Below are 23,193 nucleotides of genomic sequence, written 5' to 3' on the forward strand. Positions count from 1 at the left end.
TCGGTATGCGTATTTACGGTAAGGAGTATGTAGTCGTAGCGTGCGACCCAATCGTTACATATTTCCACAATTAATGTAGTTTGTAGATCATGGTCCCTTTGATAGATTCTGAAAGTTTGGTTAATATAGAATGTCCCTGAACGGAGGAATCCCTCTTTGTATTGTAGGAAGGGTCTAACAGGAGTCATACAGTAGTGTTTGGTACCCATCGGAAGAGTATTTAAATAACAATATTCCGGTGTTGGTTTGGAGCGTATTAATCGCTCGTGCGGATAGTTATGGACATAAGAAGTTTATGTCCATTTCTATTATTTACGCATACTCAGGTATGCGGCGGGAAACCTAGTTTCCCACCCACCTGAGCTGTTTGAAATCGTCACAGCCCACCTGTATGAATCACCCTATGACCTTTTGTTATAATGCGAAGCCGAATTCCTGCGTCCAATGGACAATGAGGTTGTAGGGACCATTAGATTGCATTGTGTGAGTAGCATAAAAGACGGGCCTGTGGCATCCAGCTTTCACTTCTCATCAAACGGTTCTCATTGCTGATAATCGGGAAGCTGGATGTCCAGAGGCGCATGCGATCATACCCTTTGTGCGTAAGTTTTTTCTCCGTAATCATATTGTCTTACTGTGAGCCAATCTCTCTCTCTCTGTCTCTCTCTCTCTCTCTCTCCCTTCTCTTTCTCTCGTATCTCCCATTGACTAGTATTGTATTGTATTAGATCAGCATAGTATTGTATTGTATTTCTTGTATAGTTATTCGGTTAGGAAGTCTCTGTTATATTGTAGTGTATCATTTGTACTGTGATTCTTTTTGCAAGTATAATAGTTATAATACAGATAATAGGCTTTGGACCCTAAACCAGTATCTGTGTATTTCCTATAGTTTTAAGTGTTCACTTGAGCGTCGGTGACGCTCAAGCAGCTTTGTAGTTAGTCAGGTTACACAAGGTTGCACTTACACCCTGTATTCACATTAAGGTATTCTGTGTATTTCATTGATAAAAGGTTTAGACATAAAGGTATAGCGTTGTGAGCGTCTGCGCCGCTGGTGATCTCCTCGTGGTCTCGAGCGTCCGCTACGCCATAGCGAATCATTACTCTAGTCATCACCAATAACGTGCTGTCCTGTGATCACTGGGCCGTGAGCGAACGTGACGCTTGAGCGTCTCGCCTACGGCTAAGCGATCGTTACGCAACTAGCGTACCCTTACGGTACTTCTTAAGTAAACAGCGTACTGTGTTCTTAGACTTCATTAAGGGTTGTTTATACGACAAAGGAATTTAGCATTGTCAATTGGGGGACTCGTCCTGTCCTTCTCATATCTGCACTAGGTAGATCAGCAGACATTATCCCCCAGCAAAGGGTGGGAGGTTGTCTCGCAGTGCTGACGGGATAAGCGTCTGCTTCACTTAGATAAAGAGTGCTGAAGGAATCCGGGAACCGGAAGTAAGAACAAAACGCTTGTGTCTTTTAAAACTGTTTATTTCTCTTCTGTCTTGCGTATACACGCACGCATACATATATATCTGCATTTCTTTTTCAATTTCGTATATCACTATTCCTGTTTGCCAATTTTTATAGTTGATAGAAAGTACTAAAAGAGACTTGCTGTTATTTCATAGTTTAAGAATAGAGGTAATAGTTAAAAGTGTAGACAAACACACAGGTTTGCCTGGGAGATAAGGCAAGGCCAGTGGGGTACGCGGTAGATGATCAGGGATCGTTTACATTGATAAAAGAAATTGTGTTACGGTGGATCTTTTGTTTTGCGTACACGTGTCTCTAACAAAGACTAGCGTACGCAATCCAAAGGCAGACGCACGCAGCGTACATTACGCAACGTAGCGTCCGGTTACGCCCACGTAGCTCAAGTTGTGAAAAGGCGATAAGTAACGCACAGCGGTAAGTAACGCGACGCGGTAAATAACGCAAATCTATTTTTGGAAAATTTGAAATTTAGTTTAACAGATCCTGCTCCTAATTGGTAACACAGCTGGGCTAAAGAAAATTTCTGCGCAGAAATAGATATAGAAACGAAAGTGTACATGTGTTGAGTGAGTGTGTTTTTATTACATAAGTTTATATAACTTAGAGGTTGAACCAAAAAGAAATCGGGTAGGACATACGTGTAAGTGACATATACGGTGGCTAAGGAGGCATCCTTGGTTAAATAAAATATGAGCATTAGAGTATAGCGGACCAGTATACAAGACCAGGAGGTCAGACCAGGAGGTCGTACAGAACAAGACCAGGAGGTCATAAGGAGACAAAGAAGGTCCGCTATAAAGGTACAAGAAGCACAACCCCGGGGGTTGGTGCTAAAACCCATATAGGCCATTGGAAGCTCTGGCTGAAGGAATCCGCAGCCGCAATTTTCGATTCCATTGATCTCTCAGTACATAACAGGTAGTGCTTATGTACTGAACGATTGTACCGCACGTAATTGTGTGCAGTAGTTAGTAATCTGACCTAATACCATTAGAGTAAAGTGGTCACAAACGCTATTTGTACATTCTGACGTGATTTGTGTAATTTTTTATTTTTAAAGGGAAGTTCGCTGGTCACTCAGGAACTATCTAACAACCCCACCTTTACTGGAAAGAGTAAGTGTCCTGCGGGTAACCCTCATATGTTCCAGTAAACAGAAGGTTTCTGGTAGGGCCCTGTATCGAGTACGCCAGCACCATATCGGTGTGATCAGGTCGTATTGGTCGAGGTGGGCGAGTGAGTGGGGTACTCGGTAAACCGCCACCGCCGGCCTATTTTGAATAATTTGGTTTGCTGTAAGGGTTCGCTGAAGACCGTGATATAAAGATCAAAGGAGTAGTAAGCAACACCTGCAGATTATGGGGGCCAATTGTTCAGGTAGGGGGCGATCAACCTCGGTTCGGGTTGATTCAGAGAACCGACCAGTCGGGTCGGCAAGGTACATCATGTGTGAAAAATACGGAAGTCACACAGAGGTTTTATGTGATGAATGGGAGAGAATGACTGTACAAGACAGGGAGAAATTCCCAAGAATAGGTAGCTTCAGTCCAGAAGTGTTACAAAATTTAAGGAGGAGGATATGTCTCATAAAATCAACAAAGAGACGAATTCAGCATCATGATTATTTACAGTTGTGGCAACAGGAAGGTGAGATACAGAGAGGTTTGGCTCTGGCGGCGGGATCTGGGGCAGTCAGGAAACTGATAGCCACAGCCCCGCCACCACCATACATAGCAGGAGAGAAGTTGATTACGGAGAGAAACGCACTGGGTTGTAAAACACAAACACTTAGTAACCCTGTAAATGTTAATGATGTTAACCAAGTAACTCATGCAAGTATTAACCCGTGCAAGTTGTACCCTGTTTTGAACTTTCCTCAGGAGTGTGATCAAGAAGACGATCCAGCAACAATTTCAGCTCTCTCTCTAGCGGCCACCATAGCAGAGACCACAGTAGGCACAGCAACACCCACGAGATTAGCGAAAGCCCCTAGCGGAGGGATAGGTGAGGTCGTGTCAACGGGTAAGTACGGCACCATGCATTATACTGAAACAATTTCACCACAAGTTGTAGAATCTACACAGAATGAGGTTGTTAGAGTTAACCCTGTTAGAGTAATAGCAGTTCCCAATGGGAAAACAGATGTATCAGGAGCCACTCCCATAAGGAACATTGCCATGTACACTCCATTTTCCCGAATGGAATTAAGAACAATAGTGTCCGAATTTCCTGACCCCAGGAAAGACTTAGTTGCTAGCCAAAAATACATCAGGGATCTAGGTAACACTGTAGAACCCAACAACAAGGATTGGCAGATACTGCTAAGAGCTTGTTTACTTTCAAATGTCGACTCAGTTCAATTCTTAGCGGATTGTGGACTAGATAAAGATGTACCACTTTCAGATGTGTACAACAAAGATAACGTAAAAAGGATAAATTTACAGCTAAAGGAGTATTTCCCAGCCGTTGTTAAATGGAACAAAATATTCTCCATTAGACAAAAAGAGTCCGAAACGGCAACAGAATATTTTCATCGGGCACTATTAGAAATGGCAAAGTACACTGGAATAGAAGACATTAGGACCAACCCAAACCACCAAGAAGTAGCAGTATCTGTACTGATGGATGGTTTAAAGGAAACATTAAAGACTAGGGTTCAGACCACGCAACCATGTTGGCGAGGTCTGTCGGTGTCCACATTGAGAGAGGCTGCTATTGATCACGACAGAAACATCACTAGACACAGGGAGTCGCAAAGTGATAAGTTGATGTCAGTAAGTATACAGGCGCTGACCACAAGGCAGCCTGCGTATGTACCACCGAATCCTGTGGGTAAGTCAAGTGTAATAACATGTTTTTCTTGTAACAAACAGGGACACTATGCACGAGACTGTAGAACAAAGAGTGTACAAAGATCTTTTCAACCCCCTAGACAACGACACGACACACGACATTGGGAGCAGGGTCCACAGAGGCGGAGTTTTGAGCCACATACAGGGGAAACAAAAAGATACCCCCCGAACAGAGATTGGCATGCCTCTGGTAGTTCCCAGCTAACTCCCCCACAAGTAGTTGCTGCCAACGGGATTCAGGGAGGTCAGCATACCCAATAGGGGTGTGGCCATACCTGTAATCTGCAGCCAGTGAAATTGATTGCCAGTCTTGGAAATGAACCAGAGATTGCAATCGATGTAGCTGGTAAAACCTTAAACTTTCTTGTAGACACAGGGGCGGCCAAGTCAGTGATAAATTCGACAGTGGGCATGAGAACCACTGGTAGGACAGTTCCAGCCATGGGAGTAACAGGAGTAGTCCAGCACTACCCTGTTAGCAAACCAGCCGAGATTACAATAGGGCCTTTGCATACCAAGCATTCATTTTTGCTAGCTGCATCGGCACCAACCAATCTCCTGGGAAGAGACTTACTATGTAAAATGGGTTGCGTCATTTATTGTACTCCTGAAGGTGTATTCTTGGACATTCCTGAGAATCACGCTCAGGAAGTACGAGACATGTTAGACTCCCCATCAAAATTAATGTCACATCCCATTATGACAAATAGGAATCCATCCCAAATAGAAGAGATGACATCTCAGATACCAGAGTCACTTTGGACAAAAGATGGACAGGACACTGGATTAATGGCAAACGTAGCTCCAGTAGTTGTACAAGTAAAAGATGGTAGGATAGCTCCAAAAATCCCACAGTATCCTCTGAAGCCAGAGGTGGAGTTAGGAGTTTTCCCAGTAATAGAGCGCTTGCTACAACAGGGCATTCTAGTAAGAACGTCCAGCACAGCAAATAGTCCCATCTTCCCTGTTAAAAAGAGTGGGGGGAGGGGTTACAGGCTAGTGCAGGATCTAAGGGGGATTAACAAAATAGTTGAGAGTCAGTTCCCCGTAGTGCCAAATCCAGCTGTCATCCTAATGCAAATTCCTCCCACTGCCAAATTTTTCACTGTTATTGACCTCTGCTCCGCATTCTTTTCGGTACCTCTGCACCCTGACAGCCAATATTTGTTTGCATTCACATACAGAGGAGTCCAATACACGTGGACTCGGTTACCCCAAGGTTTCATAGACAGTCCAAGTATATTTTCTCAGGCTTTGCATGATTGTTTACAGTCTTTCCAACCGGAGAGTGGATCAGTATTGATACAGTATGTAGATGATTTACTACTGTGTTCAGATTCGCTGGAAGCTTCCCTGAAGGATACGAAACAGCTCCTGTTTCATCTTTCAGACACAGGACATAAGGTTTCCAAAGACAAGTTGCAATTATGCCAACCTAAGGTAAAATATTTGGGACACTGTCTAAAACAAGGACTGAGACACCTGACCGCTGATAGAATCCAAGCCATTAGAGACATGACACTGCCACAAACCCAGCAACAGATCAGGACGTTTTTAGGAATGTGTGGGTATTGCCGTAATTGGATCCCAGGGTTTTCCATATTGGCGTTACCTTTGCAGGAAATGGTCTCCTCAAACAAACCTGATAGGATCTCGCATACAGACGAATCCGAAACAGCATTTGAGAGACTCAAACAGTGCCTAACGCAGGCGCCAGCACTAGGTATGCCAGACTATGGGAAACCCTTTGAATTATACGGAACAGAAAGTGCTGGTTGCGCAGCAGGTGTACTAACCCAAAAACACGGTGATGCCAGCAGGCCAGTTGCATACTACAGCGCTCAGCTAGACACGGTAGCGCGATCCCTTCCCACATGCTTGCGTAGCGTTGCGGCGATAGCATTGCTAGTGACAAAAAGCGAAGATGTCGTGCTAGGCCACAACCTCACAATCCATACACCACATGCAGTATCTGCCTTATTGAATTCTGCCCAAACCAGACACGTCTCATCAGCAAGGTTTACAAGATGGGAATTGGCATTAATGGCCCCAGTAAACATCACCATAAGGAGATGCAGCGCATTAAATCCTGCAACATTTCTCCCAGGTGTGCCTGGTCAGACACAAAGGGTGGAAGGTGAGAGTGATGGGGAAGGAGGATTTAATACAAAGGAAGATGCACATGATTGTATGGAATATTTGACCCAAAATTTTACCGCAAGGCCTGACATCAGTGACAATCCACTGGAAGATGCAGAACTCACGTTCTACACTGACGGTAGTTGTCATAGACAGTCAGACTCGGGAGACTTGTGTACTGGATACGCAGTCGTAGATGACCAAGACACCATAGAAGCGGAACCGCTAGGTCCACCTCACTCAGCCCAGGTTGCTGAACTGGTCGCCCTAACCAGAGCATGTGAATTGGCTAAGGGTAAGTCAGCCAATATCTACACCGATTCTAGATACGCCTTCGGGGTAGTACATGATTTCGGAGCCCTATGGCGCCTCAGAAATTTCATGACGGCAGCTGGTACACCGATAGCGCATGCAGCTTATATAAAAAGGCTTCTAACAGCGATACAGGAACCCGACAGAGTGGCTGTTATCAAATGTAAAGCACATACATATAGTCAAGACCCAGTGTCACTTGGTAACAGCCGAGCAGACGAAGCAGCTAAGCTTGCAGCTGCTACCCCCATACAGACAGACACCACACAACTGATGGTATTTAATACCATCAACACACAGAAGTTGTGTGAGATGCAGAATTTGTGTTCCACACAGGAAAGAGCAGTCTGGAAGGCAAAGGGATATGGCAAGGAGTCCTCAGGGCTCTGGACGGATGGAAATGGTAAACCAGTGGCCCCCAGAGCATATCTTCCATGTCTGGCTGAAGCAGCTCATGGGTTGACTCATCTAGGCAAGGAGGGGATGTGCAAATTGGTAAGAGCATACTGGTGCGCCCCAGGATTCTCCTCTCATGCGGGTAAAAGAGCAATGTCATGCCTTACCTGTCTGAGAAAGAATATTGGAAAAGCAATACCTACAGAACCATCCCATATCCCACCTGCCGGCGGCCCTTTCCAGGTAATACAAATTGACTTCATTCAATTACCCCCATGTCGAAATTTGAAATATGTACTTGTTTGTATAGATGTTTTCTCGAATTGGGTCGAAGCATTTCCAGCAGCTACAAATACCGCTATGTTTACAGCTAAGAAAATTGTGCAGGAATTTGTATGTAGATATGGTATCCCTAGAATAATCGAAAGTGATAGGGGTACCCATTTTACCGGTGATGTCTTTCAAGGAATGTGTAAATTAATGGGTATTGATAGCAAGCTGCACACTCCGTACCGTCCACAGGCGAGTGCGAAGGTCGAAAGAGTGAACAGCACTATTAAAAATAAATTGAGTAAAGTAATGGCAGAGACAGGATTGACGTGGCCAGAAGCTTTACCCATTGTTTTGTATAGCATCAGAACCACTCCCAGGTCCCCTCTTAACCTGTCCCCTTTTGAAATTCTGTTTGGTCGACAACCGCATGTCATGATTAACCCTCAGGATGATTTGAAATGTAACAATGAAGTAACTGTAAAATACTTGATTAACATGAGTAAGCAGTTGAGGAATCAAAATGATAATCTGAAGTTGGTGATTCCTGATTTACCAGATAGTAATTGTCATGACATTGAACCTGGGGATTATGTAATGATACGAAATTTTCTACGCTCAGGTTGTCTTATTGATAGATGGGAAGGACCATACCAGGTCTTATTGACTAGCACCACAGCATTGAAGGTTGCTGAGAGAGAGACTTGGGTCCATTCATCCCACTGCAAAAAGGTTGCTGATCCAGAGAAGTCCCGTGATAAGGAACAGACGGTAGAGGTTGTATCACTGGAGTGTCTGTTCCAGGAGGACTGAGGCGGCACCTGAGCCTTGAAGACCGAAAGCAGTTGTTGACTCCCTTCCCCCTTTTATTGTTTTTCTCCACTTCCCATCCCCTCTCCCTTAAAATTTCTTTTTCCCCCTTCTCATTCTTCTCTATTTCCTCCTCAAAGATGGACTTGCCCCAAGAGACTGTGATCCGGATTTTGATGTTAACCATGATGTTGACCAGAGCAGTCTGTTCCGGCGAGAGTACCATAGAGGTCGAGAGAGGTTCTGGAATGGGTTCCGATTATGATGATGGAGGCGTAGTTTTCCAAGATCAACCAAACCAACAAGCAAAGGCGAGTATCAGAAAACGATCCGATAGAAGAAATTGTGATGGATTGTTAGCTGAAGAAAACTGTATCTGTAGGCTCTGTGACAATTTGATTGAGGATGGGTGCATAAAGAAATGCCAATCCAGTTTTAATATCCATATGGACCGGCATCCATTGAGTGACTATCACTCCTTAGTGGGTAACGTATTAAACCAAATAGATTGTTGGGTATGCTCTCAAGTACCTCAGGGTCATAGCAAATCAGGGCTAGTACCATTTCCTTTAACGTTAGGGGAGGTACTTGAGCTAAGTGGTGGGAGACCGGTGGACCGGAGGTTTAACATCTCCAGCCCTCCTAGTTTGAAGCTCCACCAATACCATGTGGATAGGTCCCTCTTATGTTTCAATATCTCCAATCCCCGTAAGCCGGGAAATTGGGAAGTGTCATGGAGCAACCTTACCATGACCTTTTCACACAGAGCAGATAGAATGCCTACAGATACAGAGCTTGTACGCCACATAGCCAGTAGAGGAAAATCTTTCCGGTATAGGTATACCTTAGGAAATAGGATTACGAGAGTTGGAGAAGTATCACCAGGATACTGTGCACATATCGTACAAACTGATACATGCATTAAGCAGATGGAAGAATTAGGGTCAGGAGAGTTCACCTGGAAGGTGTGTAATATGGTAATGTCCTTCTCCGTCCCATATGTTCTCCCCGATGATGCATATTTCATATGTGGGAGAAAGGCGTACAAGTGGCTTGCCCCAAACTCTGAAGGATTGTGTTATATTGGAAAAGTATTGCCTGAAGTGATGACTGTTACACATGACAAAATGAAGGACATACACCGTGGTGCCCAAGCTCCTTATACTCACACTCATTACGAGCACCGAGTTAAAAGACAACTGTCAGAAAGGTTAGAGCATCCGGCCTCTGATCTTATCCATGAATCCACCGGGATTCAGGTTCTGGTAGCGTTAGATTTCACTCGCACCGCTCGAGGAGTGATGAATTATAGATACATTTCCGCACTCGCCAATTTGTTAGATAATATCACTGAAATGTATGATGACACGTTCAGATACACTGGAAGAGAACTTCAAGCTTATAAAACAGAACTAGTTCAGCATAGGATGGTTCTTAATTATCTTACAGCAGTAACAGGCGGATATTGTGTTACATTGGCAACACAGTACGGCATAAAGTGTTGCACGTATATCACAAATAGCACCGAGGATCCGGTAGAGGTCATAGACCAAAAGATGGACGATATTCTCCAATTAAAATGGGAATTTCGCCGAAAACACAATCTCACCCGTGCCGCTGTAGGTAATGAGCTGACTAGTTGGGTGTCATGGTTGAACCCGCGAAATTGGTTCTCCGGTTTAGGAGACTGGGCTCAAGGAGTCATAATGGATGTTGGAAAGTTTCTCCTATGTATCTTAGGTGTTGTTATATCTATTGGATTGATATTTAGATGCGGGCAGGCTTTAATGAGGTGCAAACAAAGTACAAAAGTGATGAGCTTGAGGAGTGAGGAAACTGTAATTAACCTGGATTTGATTTATGACCCAATGATAGAAACCAGGATGTGATGAAAAATGCGATTATACGGTCCGTTTCTTTCACCTGTTTTTCTGCTTTTCCCCAAGATACAAAGACCCCCTTGGACGAGGAAGTTGACGAGACGCTATACAGACAACAGACAAGCACCAAAGATGAAGTTTTGACCACTTGAGAAATGGACATTTGATGAACTTTGCCATGGATCCCCAGTTTCCCTAGTATTTTTAAACTCACGCTAGCCCAACATTTTTTGTAAATCTGATGGCACTGACAAAGCTATTTGCTCATGCCCAAGGAGCAATACAGCGCAAAGAAGACGACTCTCAACAGATACCGAACAAAACTTCAACAACAGATGTACATTTCCCTGACATAGAATACCCCCGCATTTACCGTAATTATGTCTTTTCTTCATTTCTACAACCCTCAGGTAATGACACACATAGTATAGGGAATACAGGCACAGATATCAGCAATCACATATTCCCCCATTCATGTATCATCAACTAAAATGTGCTCCCCATTTTGTTCAAAAGCCGAAAAGAGCTCGGTAAAGTTTGACAGCCCATCCACAGACCTGTACCACGGGATAAGAAGGAATTCAAATGTATACTTCGCAATACCTCGAAGCTTGATTTACCACACGTACGGCACGATGATACATGACCCTCCAAACATGGACTCATACACACATACTTCTGCTATCTCACTAGGTCATACCCTCTTCACACCTACTCCTCTCTTCTTCCTTACCCAACCATGGAAATGAATTAACCCCTGACTTATATTTTTCTCCTTATTGAAATGTTTTGAAGGTGGCAGTTATTATTGACTGCCAAAGGGTGGACTGTCAAAGTCAGAAAAATATCCCCATACACGCTGCCATATTTGCACCTCACGCTGGTCCGCGCTGCGCATGCGTGCGCTTTCCCGTGATAGCGCATACCCGCTGATGCGTGCACCCGCTCGCATCGGTATGCGTATTTACGGTAAGGAGTATGTAGTCGTAGCGTGCGACCCAATCGTTACATATTTCCACAATTAATGTAGTTTGTAGATCATGGTCCCTTTGATAGATTCTGAAAGTTTGGTTAATATAGAATGTCCCTGAACGGAGGAATCCCTCTTTGTATTGTAGGAAGGGTCTAACAGGAGTCATACAGTAGTGTTTGGTACCCATCGGAAGAGTATTTAAATAACAATATTCCGGTGTTGATTTGGAGCGTATTAATCGCTCGTGCGGATAGTTATGGACATAAGAAGTTTATGTCCATTTCTATTATTTACGCATACTCAGGTATGCGGCGGGAAACCTAGTTTCCCACCCACCTGAGCTGTTTGAAATCGTCACAGCCCACCTGTATGAATCACCCTATGACCTTTTGTTATAATGCGAAGCCGAATTCCTGCGTCCAATGGACAATGAGGTTGTAGGGACCATTAGATTGCATTGTGTGAGTAGCATAAAAGACGGGCCTGTGGCATCCAGCTTTCACTTCTCATCAAACGGTTCTCATTGCTGATAATCGGGAAGCTGGATGTCCAGAGGCGCATGCGATCATACCCTTTGTGCGTAAGTTTTTTCTCCGTAATCATATTGTCTTACTGTGAGCCAATCTCTCTCTCTCCGTCTCTCTCTCTCTCTCTCTCCCTTCTCTTTCTCTCGTATCTCCCATTGACTAGTATTGTATTGTATTAGATCAGCATAGTATTGTATTGTATTTCTTGTATAGTTATTCGGTTAGGAAGTCTCTGTTATATTGTAGTGTATCATTTGTACTGTGATTCTTTTTGCAAGTATAATAGTTATAATACAGATAATAGGCTTTGGACCCTAAACCAGTATCTGTGTATTTCCTATAGTTTTAAGTGTTCACTTGAGCGTCGGTGACGCTCAAGCAGCTTTGTAGTTAGTCAGGTTACACAAGGTTGCACTTACACCCTGTATTCACATTAAGGTATTCTGTGTATTTCATTGATAAAAGGTTTAGACATAAAGGTATAGCGTTGTGAGCGTCTGCGCCGCTGGTGATCTCCTCGTGGTCTCGAGCGTCCGCTACGCCATAGCGAATCATTACTCTAGTCATCACCAATAACGTGCTGTCCTGTGATCACTGGGCCGTGAGCGAACGTGACGCTTGAGCGTCTCGCCTACGGCTAAGCGATCGTTACGCAACTAGCGTACCCTTACGGTACTTCTTAAGTAAACAGCGTACTGTGTTCTTAGACTTCATTAAGGGTTGTTTATACGACAAAGGAATTTAGCATTGTCACTCTGTAGGGGCCTTCCTGGCCTCACACCAAGCAACATATTTTCGCCATATACGGTGATAATGTTTTGCTGTCACGTCCTTCCTAGCCTTTATCAGCGTAGGAATAACTTCATCCGGAATGCCTTTCTCCGCTAGGATCCGGCGTTCAACCACCATGCCGTCAAACGCAGCCGCAGTAAGTCTTGGAACAGACAGGGCCCTGTTGCAACAGATCCTGTCTGAGAGGCAGAGGCCATGGGTCCTCTGTGAGCATTTCTTGCAGTTCCGGATACCAAGTCCTTCTTGGCCAATCCGGAACAATGAGTATTGCTCTCACTCCTCTTTTTCTTACGATTCACAGCACCTTGGGTATGAGAGGAAGAGGAGGAATCACATAAACTGACTGGAACACCCACGGTGTCACTAGTGCGTCCACAGCTATCGCCTGAGGGTCTCTTGACCTGGCGCAATACCTTTGCAGCTTTTTGTTGAGGCGGGATGCCATCATGTCCACCTGTGACAGTCCCCATCGATTTGTAATCTGTGTGAAGACTTCTTGATGAAGTCCCCACTCTCCCGGGTGGAGGTCGTGCCTGCTGAGGAAGTCTGCTTCCCAGTTGTCCACTCCCGGAATGAACACTGCTGACAGTGCTTGCACGTGATTCTCCGCCCAGCGAAGAATTCTGGTGGCTTCTGCCATCGCCACCCTGCTTCTTGTGCCGCCCTGGCGGTTCACATGAGCCACTGCGGTGATGTTGTCTGACTGAATCAGCACCGGTTGGTTGCGAAGCAGAGGCTCCGCTTGACTCAGGGCGTTGTATATGGCCCTTAGTTCCAGGATATTGATGTGCAGACAAGTCTCCTGACTTGACCACAGTCCCTGGAAGTTTCTTCCCTGAGTGACCGCCCCCCACCCTCAGAGGCTTGCATCCGTGGTCACCAGGACCCAGTCCTGTATGCCGAACCTGCGGCCCTCGAGAAGGTGAGCACTCTGCAGCCACCACAGAAGAGACACCCTGGCCCTGGGGGATAGGGTGATCAGCCGATGCATCTGAAGATGCGATCCGGACCACTTGTCCAACAGATCCCACTGAAAGGTCCTCGCATGGAACCTGCCGAAGGGAATGGCTTCGTATGACGCCACCATCTTTCCCAGGACTCGCGTGCATTGATGCACCGACACCCGTTTTGGTTTTAAGAGGTCTCTGACCAGAGTCATGAGCTCCTGGGCCTTCTCCTCCGGGAGAAACACCTTCTTCTGGTCTGTGTCCAGAATCATGCCCTGGAAGGGCAGTCTCGTCGTAGGAATCAGCTGCGACTTTGGAATATTCAGAATCCAGCCGTGCTGTTGTAACACCTCCCGGGAGTGTGCTACGCTGATCAGCAACTGCTCTCTGGACCTCGCCTTTATGAGGAGATCGTCCAAGTATGGGATAATTGTAACTCCTTGCTTTCGCAGAAGCACCATCATTTCCGCCATTACCTTGGTAAATATTCTCGGTGCCGTGGACAGACCAAACGGCAACGTCTGGAATTGGTAATGACAGTCCTGTACCACAAATCTGAGGTACTCCTGATGAGGTGGATAAATGGGGACATGCAGGTAAGCATCCTTTATGTCCAGAGACACCATAAAATCCCCCTCTTCCAGGCTCGCAATGACCGCCCTGAGCGATTCCATCTTGAACTTGAACCTTTTCAGGTAAATGTTCAGGGATTTTAAATTCAATATGGGTCTGACCGAACCGTCCGGTTTCGGAACCACAACATTGTGAAATAGTAACCCCTTCCCTGTTGAGGGAGGGGAACCTGTACCACCACCTGCTGGAGATATAATTTGTGAATTGCCGCTAACACTACTTCCCTTCCTATGTGGGAAGCTGGCAGGGCCGATTTGAGGTAACGGTGAGGGGGCATCACTTCGAATTCCAGTTTGTATCCCTGAGACACAATCTGTATAGCCCAGGGATCGACCTATGAGCGAACCCACCGGTGGCTGAAATTTCGGAGACGCGCCCCCACCGCTCCTGGCTCCACCTGTGGAGCCCCAGCGTCATGCGGTGGACTTATTGGAAGCCGGGGAGGACTTCTGTTCCTGGGAACTAGCTGTATTGTGCAGCCTCTTTCCTCTACCCCTGCCTCTGGCAAGAAAAGACGCACCTCGGACTTTCTTGCCTCTTTGCGATCGAAAGGACTGCATTTGGTAATACGGTGCTTTCTTAGGTTGTGAGGGAATATATGGCAAAAATTTTTACTTCCCAGCCGTAGCTGTGGAAACTAGGTCCGAGAGACCGTCCCCAAACAATTCCTCACCCTTATAAGGTAAAACCTCCATGTGCTTTTTGAGTCGGCATCACCTGTCCATTGGACCCTTCTGGCAGAAATTGACATTGCATTTATTCTAGAGCCCAGTAGGCAAATGTCTCTCTGGGCATCCCTCATATATAGGACAGCGTCTTTTATATGCCCCAGGGTCAGTAATATAGTATCCTTGTCCAAGGTATCCAGTTCCTCAGACAGAGTATCTGTCCATGCTGCTACAGCACTACACATCCAGGCCGACGCAATTGCCGGCCTCAGTAGGGTACCTGAATGTGTATAAACGGACTTCAGGATACCTTCCTGCTTCCTATCCGCAGGATCTTTTAGGGTGGCCGTATCCTGTGACGGCAGGGCCACCTTCTTAGATAAGCGTGTCAAAGCTTTGTCTACCCTAGGGGAGGATTCCCAGCGTAACCTGTCCGTTGGCGGGAAAGGATACGCCATAAGTAACCGTTTGGAAATCTGCACTTTCCTATCAGGAGAATCCCAAGCTTTTTCACATAACTCATTTAACTCATGTGAAGGGGGAAAAGTCACTTCTTGCCTTTTTCCCCCAAACATATAAACCCTCTTGTCAGGGACAGGGTTTTCCTCTGAAATGTGCAATACATCCTTCATTGCTATAATCATGTAGCGGATGGCTTTAGCCATTTTAGGCTGCAACTTTGCATCATCGCCATCGACACTGGAGTCAGAATCCGTGTCGATATCTGTGTCAACAATCTGGGATAGTGGGCGCTTCTGAGACCCTGACGGCCTCTGCGCTGTAGGATCAGGCATGGGTTGAGACCCTGACTGTCCCAAGGCTTCAGCTTTATCCAACCTTTTATGCAAGGAGTTTACATTATCATTTAACACCTTCCACATATCCATCCAATCAGGTGTCGGCGCCGTCGGCGGAGACACCACATTCATCTGCACCTGCTCTGCTTCCACATAGCCTTCCTCGTCAAACATGTCGACACAAGCGTACCGACACACCACACACACAGGGGATGCTCTATTTGAAGACAGTTCCCCCACAAGGCCTTTTGGAGAGACAGAGAGAGAGAATGCCAGCACACACCCCAGCGCTATATAACCCAGGAATTACACAGTAACTTAGTGTTTACCCAGTAGCTGCTGTATTAGTGATTTTGTGCTAAATTTATGTGCCCCCCCTCTCTTTTTACCCTCTTTCTACCGTGATTCTGCAGGGGAGAGCCTGGGGAGCTTCCTCTCAGCGGAGCTGTGGAGAGAAAATGGCGCTGGTGAGTGCTGAGGAAGAAGCCCCACCCCCTCAGCGGCGGGCTTCTGTCCCGCGATTTTGTGTAAAATAATGGCGGGGGCTCATGCATATATACAGTGCCCAACTGTATATATGCTCTATTTGCCAAGAGGTACTCAATTGCTGCCCAGGGCGCGCCCCCCCTGCGCCCTGCACCCTACAGTGACCGGAGTGTGTGGGTTTAATGTGGGAGCAATGGCACACAGCTGCAGTGCTGTGCGCTACCTCATATGAAGACAGGAGTCTTCTGCCGCCGATTTTGAAGTCTTCTTGCTTCTCTCGCCGGCTTCTGTCTTCTGGCTCTGCGAGGGGGGCGGCGGCGCGGCTCCGGGATCGGACGACCAAGGGTGCGTTCCTGTGTTCGATCCCTCTGGAGCTAATGGTGTCCAGTAACCTAAGCATGACCTATCCGCAGTTAGTAGGTTTGCTTCTCTCCCCTCAGTCCCACGTAGCAGAGAGTCTGTTGCCAGCAGAGCTCTCTGAAAAAAAAAAACCTATCAAAATACTTTCTTATTAGCAAGCTCAGGAGAGCTCACTAAAGTGCACCCAGCTCGTCCGGGCACAGATTCTAACTGAAGTCTGGAGGAGGGACATAGAGGGAGGAGCCAGTGCACACCAGTAGTCCTAATTCTTTCTTAGAGTGCCCTGTCTCCTGCGGAGCCCGTCTATTCCCCATGGTCCTTACGGAGTCCCCAGCATCCACTAGGACGTTAGAGAAATTATATTTATAAGTTGTAATGTATCTTTCAAAAGTCTGCTAGAGTGAAAAAGTTGCACAATATGGGGGAAATCACACCGGTGGTGCAAACGCGGCCTAGTCCAAGACGCGGTTTGTGCAGCGCACACCATATAACGGCCTACCATCAGTAAGATACAACAAACACAAAATATTAGGTGATGGAGAGTCTTACCCAGGATGACTCCGCAGGACATCAGCGCATACAGGGACGTGGTCTTTTTCAGCATGACGTAGGAGAAGATCACATTGAACACCGTACTGAGGCACCGACCCACCGTGTAAAAGGCCACCCCGAGGTACTTGAGGCACAGGTTGTTGAAGGTAATCATGCCAATGAAGACCAGGGACAGGGGCAAGACACTGCGGAGGACTTTCAGGTCAAAGCGCACAGAGGGGAAGTCCTGCGCCCCAGCGATGGGGAGGACCATAGACAGCAGGCTGAGCGTCTTGCACAGGACCACGGTGACCAGGCACTGGTAGAAGGTGACAAAGAGCGGCGCGTCCAGCTTGAGGGATGGGCTGTCCAGCAGATATTTGTTCAGGAAGACCATGGTGATGGAGATAAACCAGTACAGCATGACCACCATGGCAATCTTCATCGCCCGGACCAGGAAGGGCTCCCTGTCCCCCTTCTCCTGCTCATCTTCCCCGGCCAGAGCCATCCTCAGGATGCTGGAGCGCTTCAGAGTCCTGTACATTGTGAATAAAGGCAAGGTCAGGGCAGGTATGGTGTGAGTGTGGGCACTAAGGGCAAGATGGGCACTAAGACCCGGTCATAGAGGCAGAGACTACGGCGGCAGGGCAGTGGCTGCGTCCTACCCCCCCTCCCTCAACACTCCAGGGTCTTACTCTGTTAGGCTGTGCGGCGCAGGAGGGTCCGCTGTGACAGATAGCCCTTACTTCCCGGTTCTCTTCCGGGATCGACTTCCGGGGTTGAGGCCCGCGAGTGACGTCATTGTAAGGGCAGACCTGCCCTTCTCGCAGCACACCTGATGACGGAGAGGAGGACACAAAAGTGCCAAACCCTGTTACATCCACTTCAAGAGGCTGGAACGTGTTTGTCCCCGGGTTATTATAAGTGCTGACATTATAAAGGACAATGACACACAGTGACATAGATAGAGGTGGGGTCAGAAGTACTACACATACCATAACTGCTTTTCCTACACTGCTACTGCTTTTCCCACTTGTCAAGTGCAGTAACTTCACCTTAGATGAGGGGTGTAGTATGGCTGACCGGCGGTCTCCTGACCGCCGGTCAGCTTACCGACGCCGGGATCTTGGCAGCATACTGACGCCGGGATCCCGGCGGGGAGGGGCGAGTGCAGCAAGCCCCTTGCGGGCTCGGTGGCGACCTACGGTCGCCACGGGTTCTATTCCCACTCTATGGGTGTCGTGGACACCCACGAGTGGAAATAGTCCCTGTTGGTCGGCCATCGGGATAGTGGGGGTCGGGATGCTGGAGGAGGTCATGTGACCATCGGTCTCCCGACCGTCGGTCACATGAATACCACCCTAGATGAGGGGTCTTCTACGCCAGTGCTCAAGCACCCCCAGCAGGTCCTGTTATCAGGATTTCTGTCTTTGGAAACAGGTGGGATAATTACTGAACCAGCAAAATAAATCAAATAGCCTGTTCATGATTAAGGAAATCCAGAAAACATGACCTGTCAGCAGGGGCGGATTGGGAACAAAAAGCGGCCCTGGAAAAAATTGTACTAGTGGCCCCACATGGGCAGCACCAGAGGTGTAAGGTCTAGCCATGGGCTATGGCAGCAAAACCCTCCCCACAAGACTTTCCAGATAGTGGGCATGTCCAGCATCAAGGGGGAAGTTAAAAATAAATAAAATTAAATATTATGAGCACATTATATGATATAATTCTTTAGAAAGATATATTTTCTTGCTTATTACACCAACCGTATCCCAATCACTATTCACTCAATCTTATATGTCAGCCAAGCAGGCAGACAGACTGAGCATACACTAGATCACAGGTTCTCAAACTCGGTCCTCAGGACCCCACACAGTGCATGTTTTGCAGGTAACCCAGCAGGTGCACAGGTGTATTAATTACTCACAGACACATTTGAAAAGTTTCACAGGTGGAGCTAATTATTTCACTTGTGATCCTGTGAGGAGACCTGCAAAACGTGCACTGTGTGGGATCCTGAGGACCGAGTTTGAGAACCTGTGCACTAGATCATCTGCAATCACAGGCTAAGTGGCAAAGTAATTTTTATATATGCAAATTATTTTGCATCTTATTCATTATGTCTATAAAAAGGACCACATGTCCTCAAACAAAACAGGCCCCACGGTTGCGTCGGCCCACCGGGAATCTTCCCTGTAAACCCTATGGCTACTCCGCCTCTGCCTGTCAGGGACATTTGAATACTGGAGTTGAGAACAACTGGCTTAAATAAATACTTGGCAATGGAGGGTTTGCTTTTGATATCAGTTATCTCAGTCAGCCTTTGATGTTGCGGATATAAAATAAAGGAAAAATATATGACATTATGATCAAAGGTGGATAAGGTGTCCATTCATCTGTAATATACCCATTGCTTTGATGGTTCAGTTGTCGCAATGTAATTGTGTTAGGGCTAGTCTGTATAAGAGATAAGATTACTGTGTAAATATATTTCAGTTACTTATATTTACTTATGATCATGATCAGCAGTCATAGTTGAGGTGGGTGGCCTGTATCAATAGGCCTGTCTTAAAGTTGAAGCGACAGTCTCCTGCTGTCTTAGGTTAGGGCTCTGGGGTTAACAATAGTCACCCTGATTGGCGATTAACACATTTGTAATGACTGGAACATTTGGTAGTAAGTTACAGGTCACTGAGGGGCAGCATAGTCCATGTCCACATACCTAAATGTCACGCTTGGTGCTGTTAATAATTGTATATGTGGTGGATTCAGGGCCTAATTCAGACCTGATCGCAACAGCAACATTTTTCTCTAATGGGCAAAACAATTTGCACTGCTGGGGGGGGGGGCAGATGTAACATGTGCAGAGGGAGCTGTTACTAAACTACACATACCAGCATGCCTTGCAACAGTTTTGCTATCTGGCCATGCTAAAACTGTTGCAGGGCATGCTGGGATGTGTAGTTCAACAACAGCTGGAGTGCCAGAGGTTCCCCATCCCTGATCTACTCCATCATATTTATACTATCTGGGCAACTATTACTACCTGCAATGGCTCTTAGACTCCGTCCTTAAGGTGGGTATGGATTAAAACAGGCATGTCCAAACTGCGGCCCTCCAGCTGTTGTGAAACTATACATCCCAGCATGCCCTGACACAGTTTTGCTGTCAGAGAATGCTAAGGCTGTGTCAGGGCATGCTGGGATATGTAGTTTCTCAACAGCTGGAGGGCCGCAGTTTGGACATGCCTGGATTAAAAGAACGACCGTATATAGATAGTCAATAGATCAACAGCATCAAAAGGTCGACACAAAAGGTCAACACTTTTTTGTTACTTTAACCCTTATACTAACCCTAAACCTAACCTCCCACTAATGCCTAACCCTAACCTCCCCCCTCGCAGCCTAATTCTAACCCACTCCCCCCTCGCAGCCTAACTATAACCCACTCCCTCCCACAGCCTAACCCACTCCTCCCACAGCCAGGGCCGGCGCTACCATTAGGCAGCTTTAGGCAGCTGCCTATGGGCGCCGGCCACTGGAGGGCGGCAGGCTCCACTTAAATCTATTTTACAAAAAAAATAAAGAAATTTGCTAAGTAAGCCCAGACCAGGGGCGGCCGCGGCGAGGGTCTACCCTGCCACAGCCGTCAGTCACCTCACCAACGCTAGTGTATTGCTTTCCCTGCTCCATGTCTCTAACAGAAATTGACGGAGCTGCGCGTATGAGAGAGCAGGTCAGGAGACGGGCGCCGCCCACTGACAGCCTAACACTCGTCCCAGGCGCCGTCAGCACTAACATGCTGTGCGCTTGTGTGGCGCCCGTCTCCTGACCTGCTCTCTCATACGCACAGCAAAGTCAATTTCTGTTAGAGACATGGAGCATCCGCAGGGAAAGCAATACACTGGCGTTGGTGACTGACGGCTGTGGCAGGGTAGACCCTCGCCGCGGCCGCCCCTGGTCTTTGTTTACCATTTAACTAGCAAAATTTAATTTTTAGAGAGGAGGAGCAGGGGCAGGGCTGTCGCATTATGCGGAGGCGAGTCAGAGGCGTCAATGGGAAGGATTCTGCTCTAGGCAGCACTTCAAGTTCTCCCCTCTGACTGCCATCGACGAGCCCTCCCCCTAACATTATCGTCAGTACTGCAGCCGGAAGCCCCAGGAAGAATGGGCAGAGGGGAGACGCTGCGGATGGTGATGTCTACTGCATCTGAAAGGCAAGAGAAGTCTCCCTATCCCCTCCCTCCCTGCCGCCCCACGCCTCCCTATCCCCTCCCTCCCTGCCGTCCCGCGCCTCCCTATCCCCTCCCTCCCTGCCGTCCCGCGCCTCCCTATCCCCTCCATCCCTGCCGCCCCGCGTCTCCCTATCCCCTCCCTCCCTGCTGTCCCGCGCCTCCCTATCCCCTCCCTCCCTGCCGCCCCGCGTCTCCCTATCCCCTCCCTCCTACCCCGCATCTCCCTATCCCCTTCCTCCCTGCCGCCCCGCGTCTCCCTATCCCCTCCCTGCCGCCCCGCGTCTCCCTATCCCCTCCCTGCAGGCTGCAGCTCCGCGTCTCCCTATCCCCACCCTGCCGCCCCGCGTCTCCCTATCCCCTCCCTGCAGCTCCGCGTCTCCCTATCCCCTCCCTGCCGCCCGCGTCTCCCTACCCCCTCCCTGCAGCCCCGCGTCTCCCTACCCCCTCACTGCAGCCCCGCGTCTCCCTATCCCCTCCCTGCAGCTCCGCGTCTCCCTATCCCCTCCCTGCCGCCCCGCGTCTCCCTATCCCCTCTCTGCAGCTCCGCGTCTCCCTATCCCCTCCCTGCCGCCCCGCGTCTCCCTATCCCCTCCCTGCAGCTCCGCGTCTCCCTATCCCCACCCTGCCGGCCCGCGTCTCCCTATCCCCTCCCTGCAGCCCTGCGTCTCCCTATCCCCTCCCTGCAGCCCTGCGTCTCCCTGTCCCCTCCCTGCAGCCCCGCGTCTCCCTATCCACTCTCTGCCGCCCGCGTCTCCCTACCCCCTCCCTGCAGCTCCGCGTCTCCCTATCCCCACCCTGCCGCCCCGCGTCTCCCTATCCCCTCCCTGCAGCTCCGCGTCTCCCTATCCCCTCCCTGCCGCCCGCGTCTCCCTACCCCCTCCCTGCAGCCCCGCGTCTCCCTATCCCCTCCCTGCAGCCCCGTGTCTCCCTATCCCCTCCCTGCAGCTCCGCGTCTCCCTATCCCCTCCCTGCCGCCCCGCGTCTCCCTATCCCCTCTCTGCAGCTCCGCTTCTCCCTATCCCCTCCCTGCCGCCCCGCGTCTCCCTATCCCCTCCCTGCAGCTCCGCGTCTCCCTATCCCCACCCTGCCGGCCCGCGTCTCCCTATCCCCTCCCTGCAGCCCTGCGTCTCCCTATCCCCTCCCTGCAGCCCTGCGTCTCCCTATCCCCTCCCTGCAGCCCCGCGTCTCCCTATCCACTCTCTGCCGCCCTGCGTCTCCCTATCCCCTCCCTGCCGCCCCACGTCTCCCTATCCCCTCCCTGCCGCCCCGCGTCTCCCTATCCCCTCCCTGCAGCTCCGCGTCTCCCTATCCCCTCGATGCTGCCCTTTCAAGATTCTACTACGGGGGCCCACAAAGCAGGGACGTGTAGTCAGGGGAGGCAGGGGAGGTAGGAGGCAGTGCCTCCCCTGCCATTAATGATTAAAATAATATAAAGAAGATACTTATGACACATATTCTGTGTCATAAGTAATCTCTTTATATTATGATAAGCATTTTAAATCTTTAAATCACTTTGGGAGGCACAGATAGCAGTGCCTCCCGTTAACAATTGGAATGGGAGAGAAAGGGGGGCGGGGCCAGGCACAGGGTTGTAAAAGCCCATTAAAAAACTGCGGGGGAAGCGGCACATATGCCAGTGCGTCATTGACAGGGAAAACCTGCCCCTGTCAGCGAGGCAGATGTGATTGGACAGCGGATCCGCTGTCCAATCACCCATAGGCATTGAAGCTGCGGCGGGACCCGACGCTACAGTGGAGCTGCCTGCCACTTCAGGAGCGCGGCGGGGGGGCAGCGGCGGGACCTGATGTTGGAGTTGCCTACAGGGGGTGGGGGGGGGGGGGGGGTTGTGCTTGGTGGTAAGTGTCTGGACAGCTCCCCCCCAGATCACTTGGACTGCAGCTCTCCCCTTGTGATCTGGGGGTGAGCTGCAGTCCAAGTGATCTGGGGGTGAGCTGCAGTTCAAGTGCTCTGGGCAAGATTACTTGGACTGCAGCTCACCCCCAGATTACTTGGACGCAGGGACAGGGAAAAATAAATAATATAAATGTAAAAAAAATTATATATTTGTATCACAGCTGCCCGCCGCCC

At 48.5% G+C, this 23,193-nt stretch overlaps 1 protein-coding gene across 4 annotated transcripts in view; it reads right to left on the minus strand.

The window, feature by feature from the left end:
- SLC35C1 (solute carrier family 35 member C1) overlaps positions 1-23,193 on the minus strand; it is a 45,793-nt gene that overhangs the window by 5,555 nt on the left and 17,045 nt on the right. For 2 of the 4 annotated variants that reach the window (XM_063944325.1, XM_063944323.1), the window contains exon 2: positions 16,890-17,407. In XM_063944325.1, the coding sequence (XP_063800395.1) occupies positions 16,890-17,379 (490 nt within the window). In that variant the 5' untranslated portion in view covers positions 17,380-17,407. Of the gene's footprint in view, positions 1-16,889; positions 17,748-23,193 lie in introns of those variants that run through there. The other 2 variants (XM_063944324.1, XM_063944322.1) reach the window with 2 other exon arrangements.

This window comes from Pseudophryne corroboree, chromosome 11 (genome assembly GCF_028390025.1).
Source record: "Pseudophryne corroboree isolate aPseCor3 chromosome 11, aPseCor3.hap2, whole genome shotgun sequence".
Lineage (NCBI taxonomy): Eukaryota > Metazoa > Chordata > Amphibia > Anura > Myobatrachidae > Pseudophryne > Pseudophryne corroboree.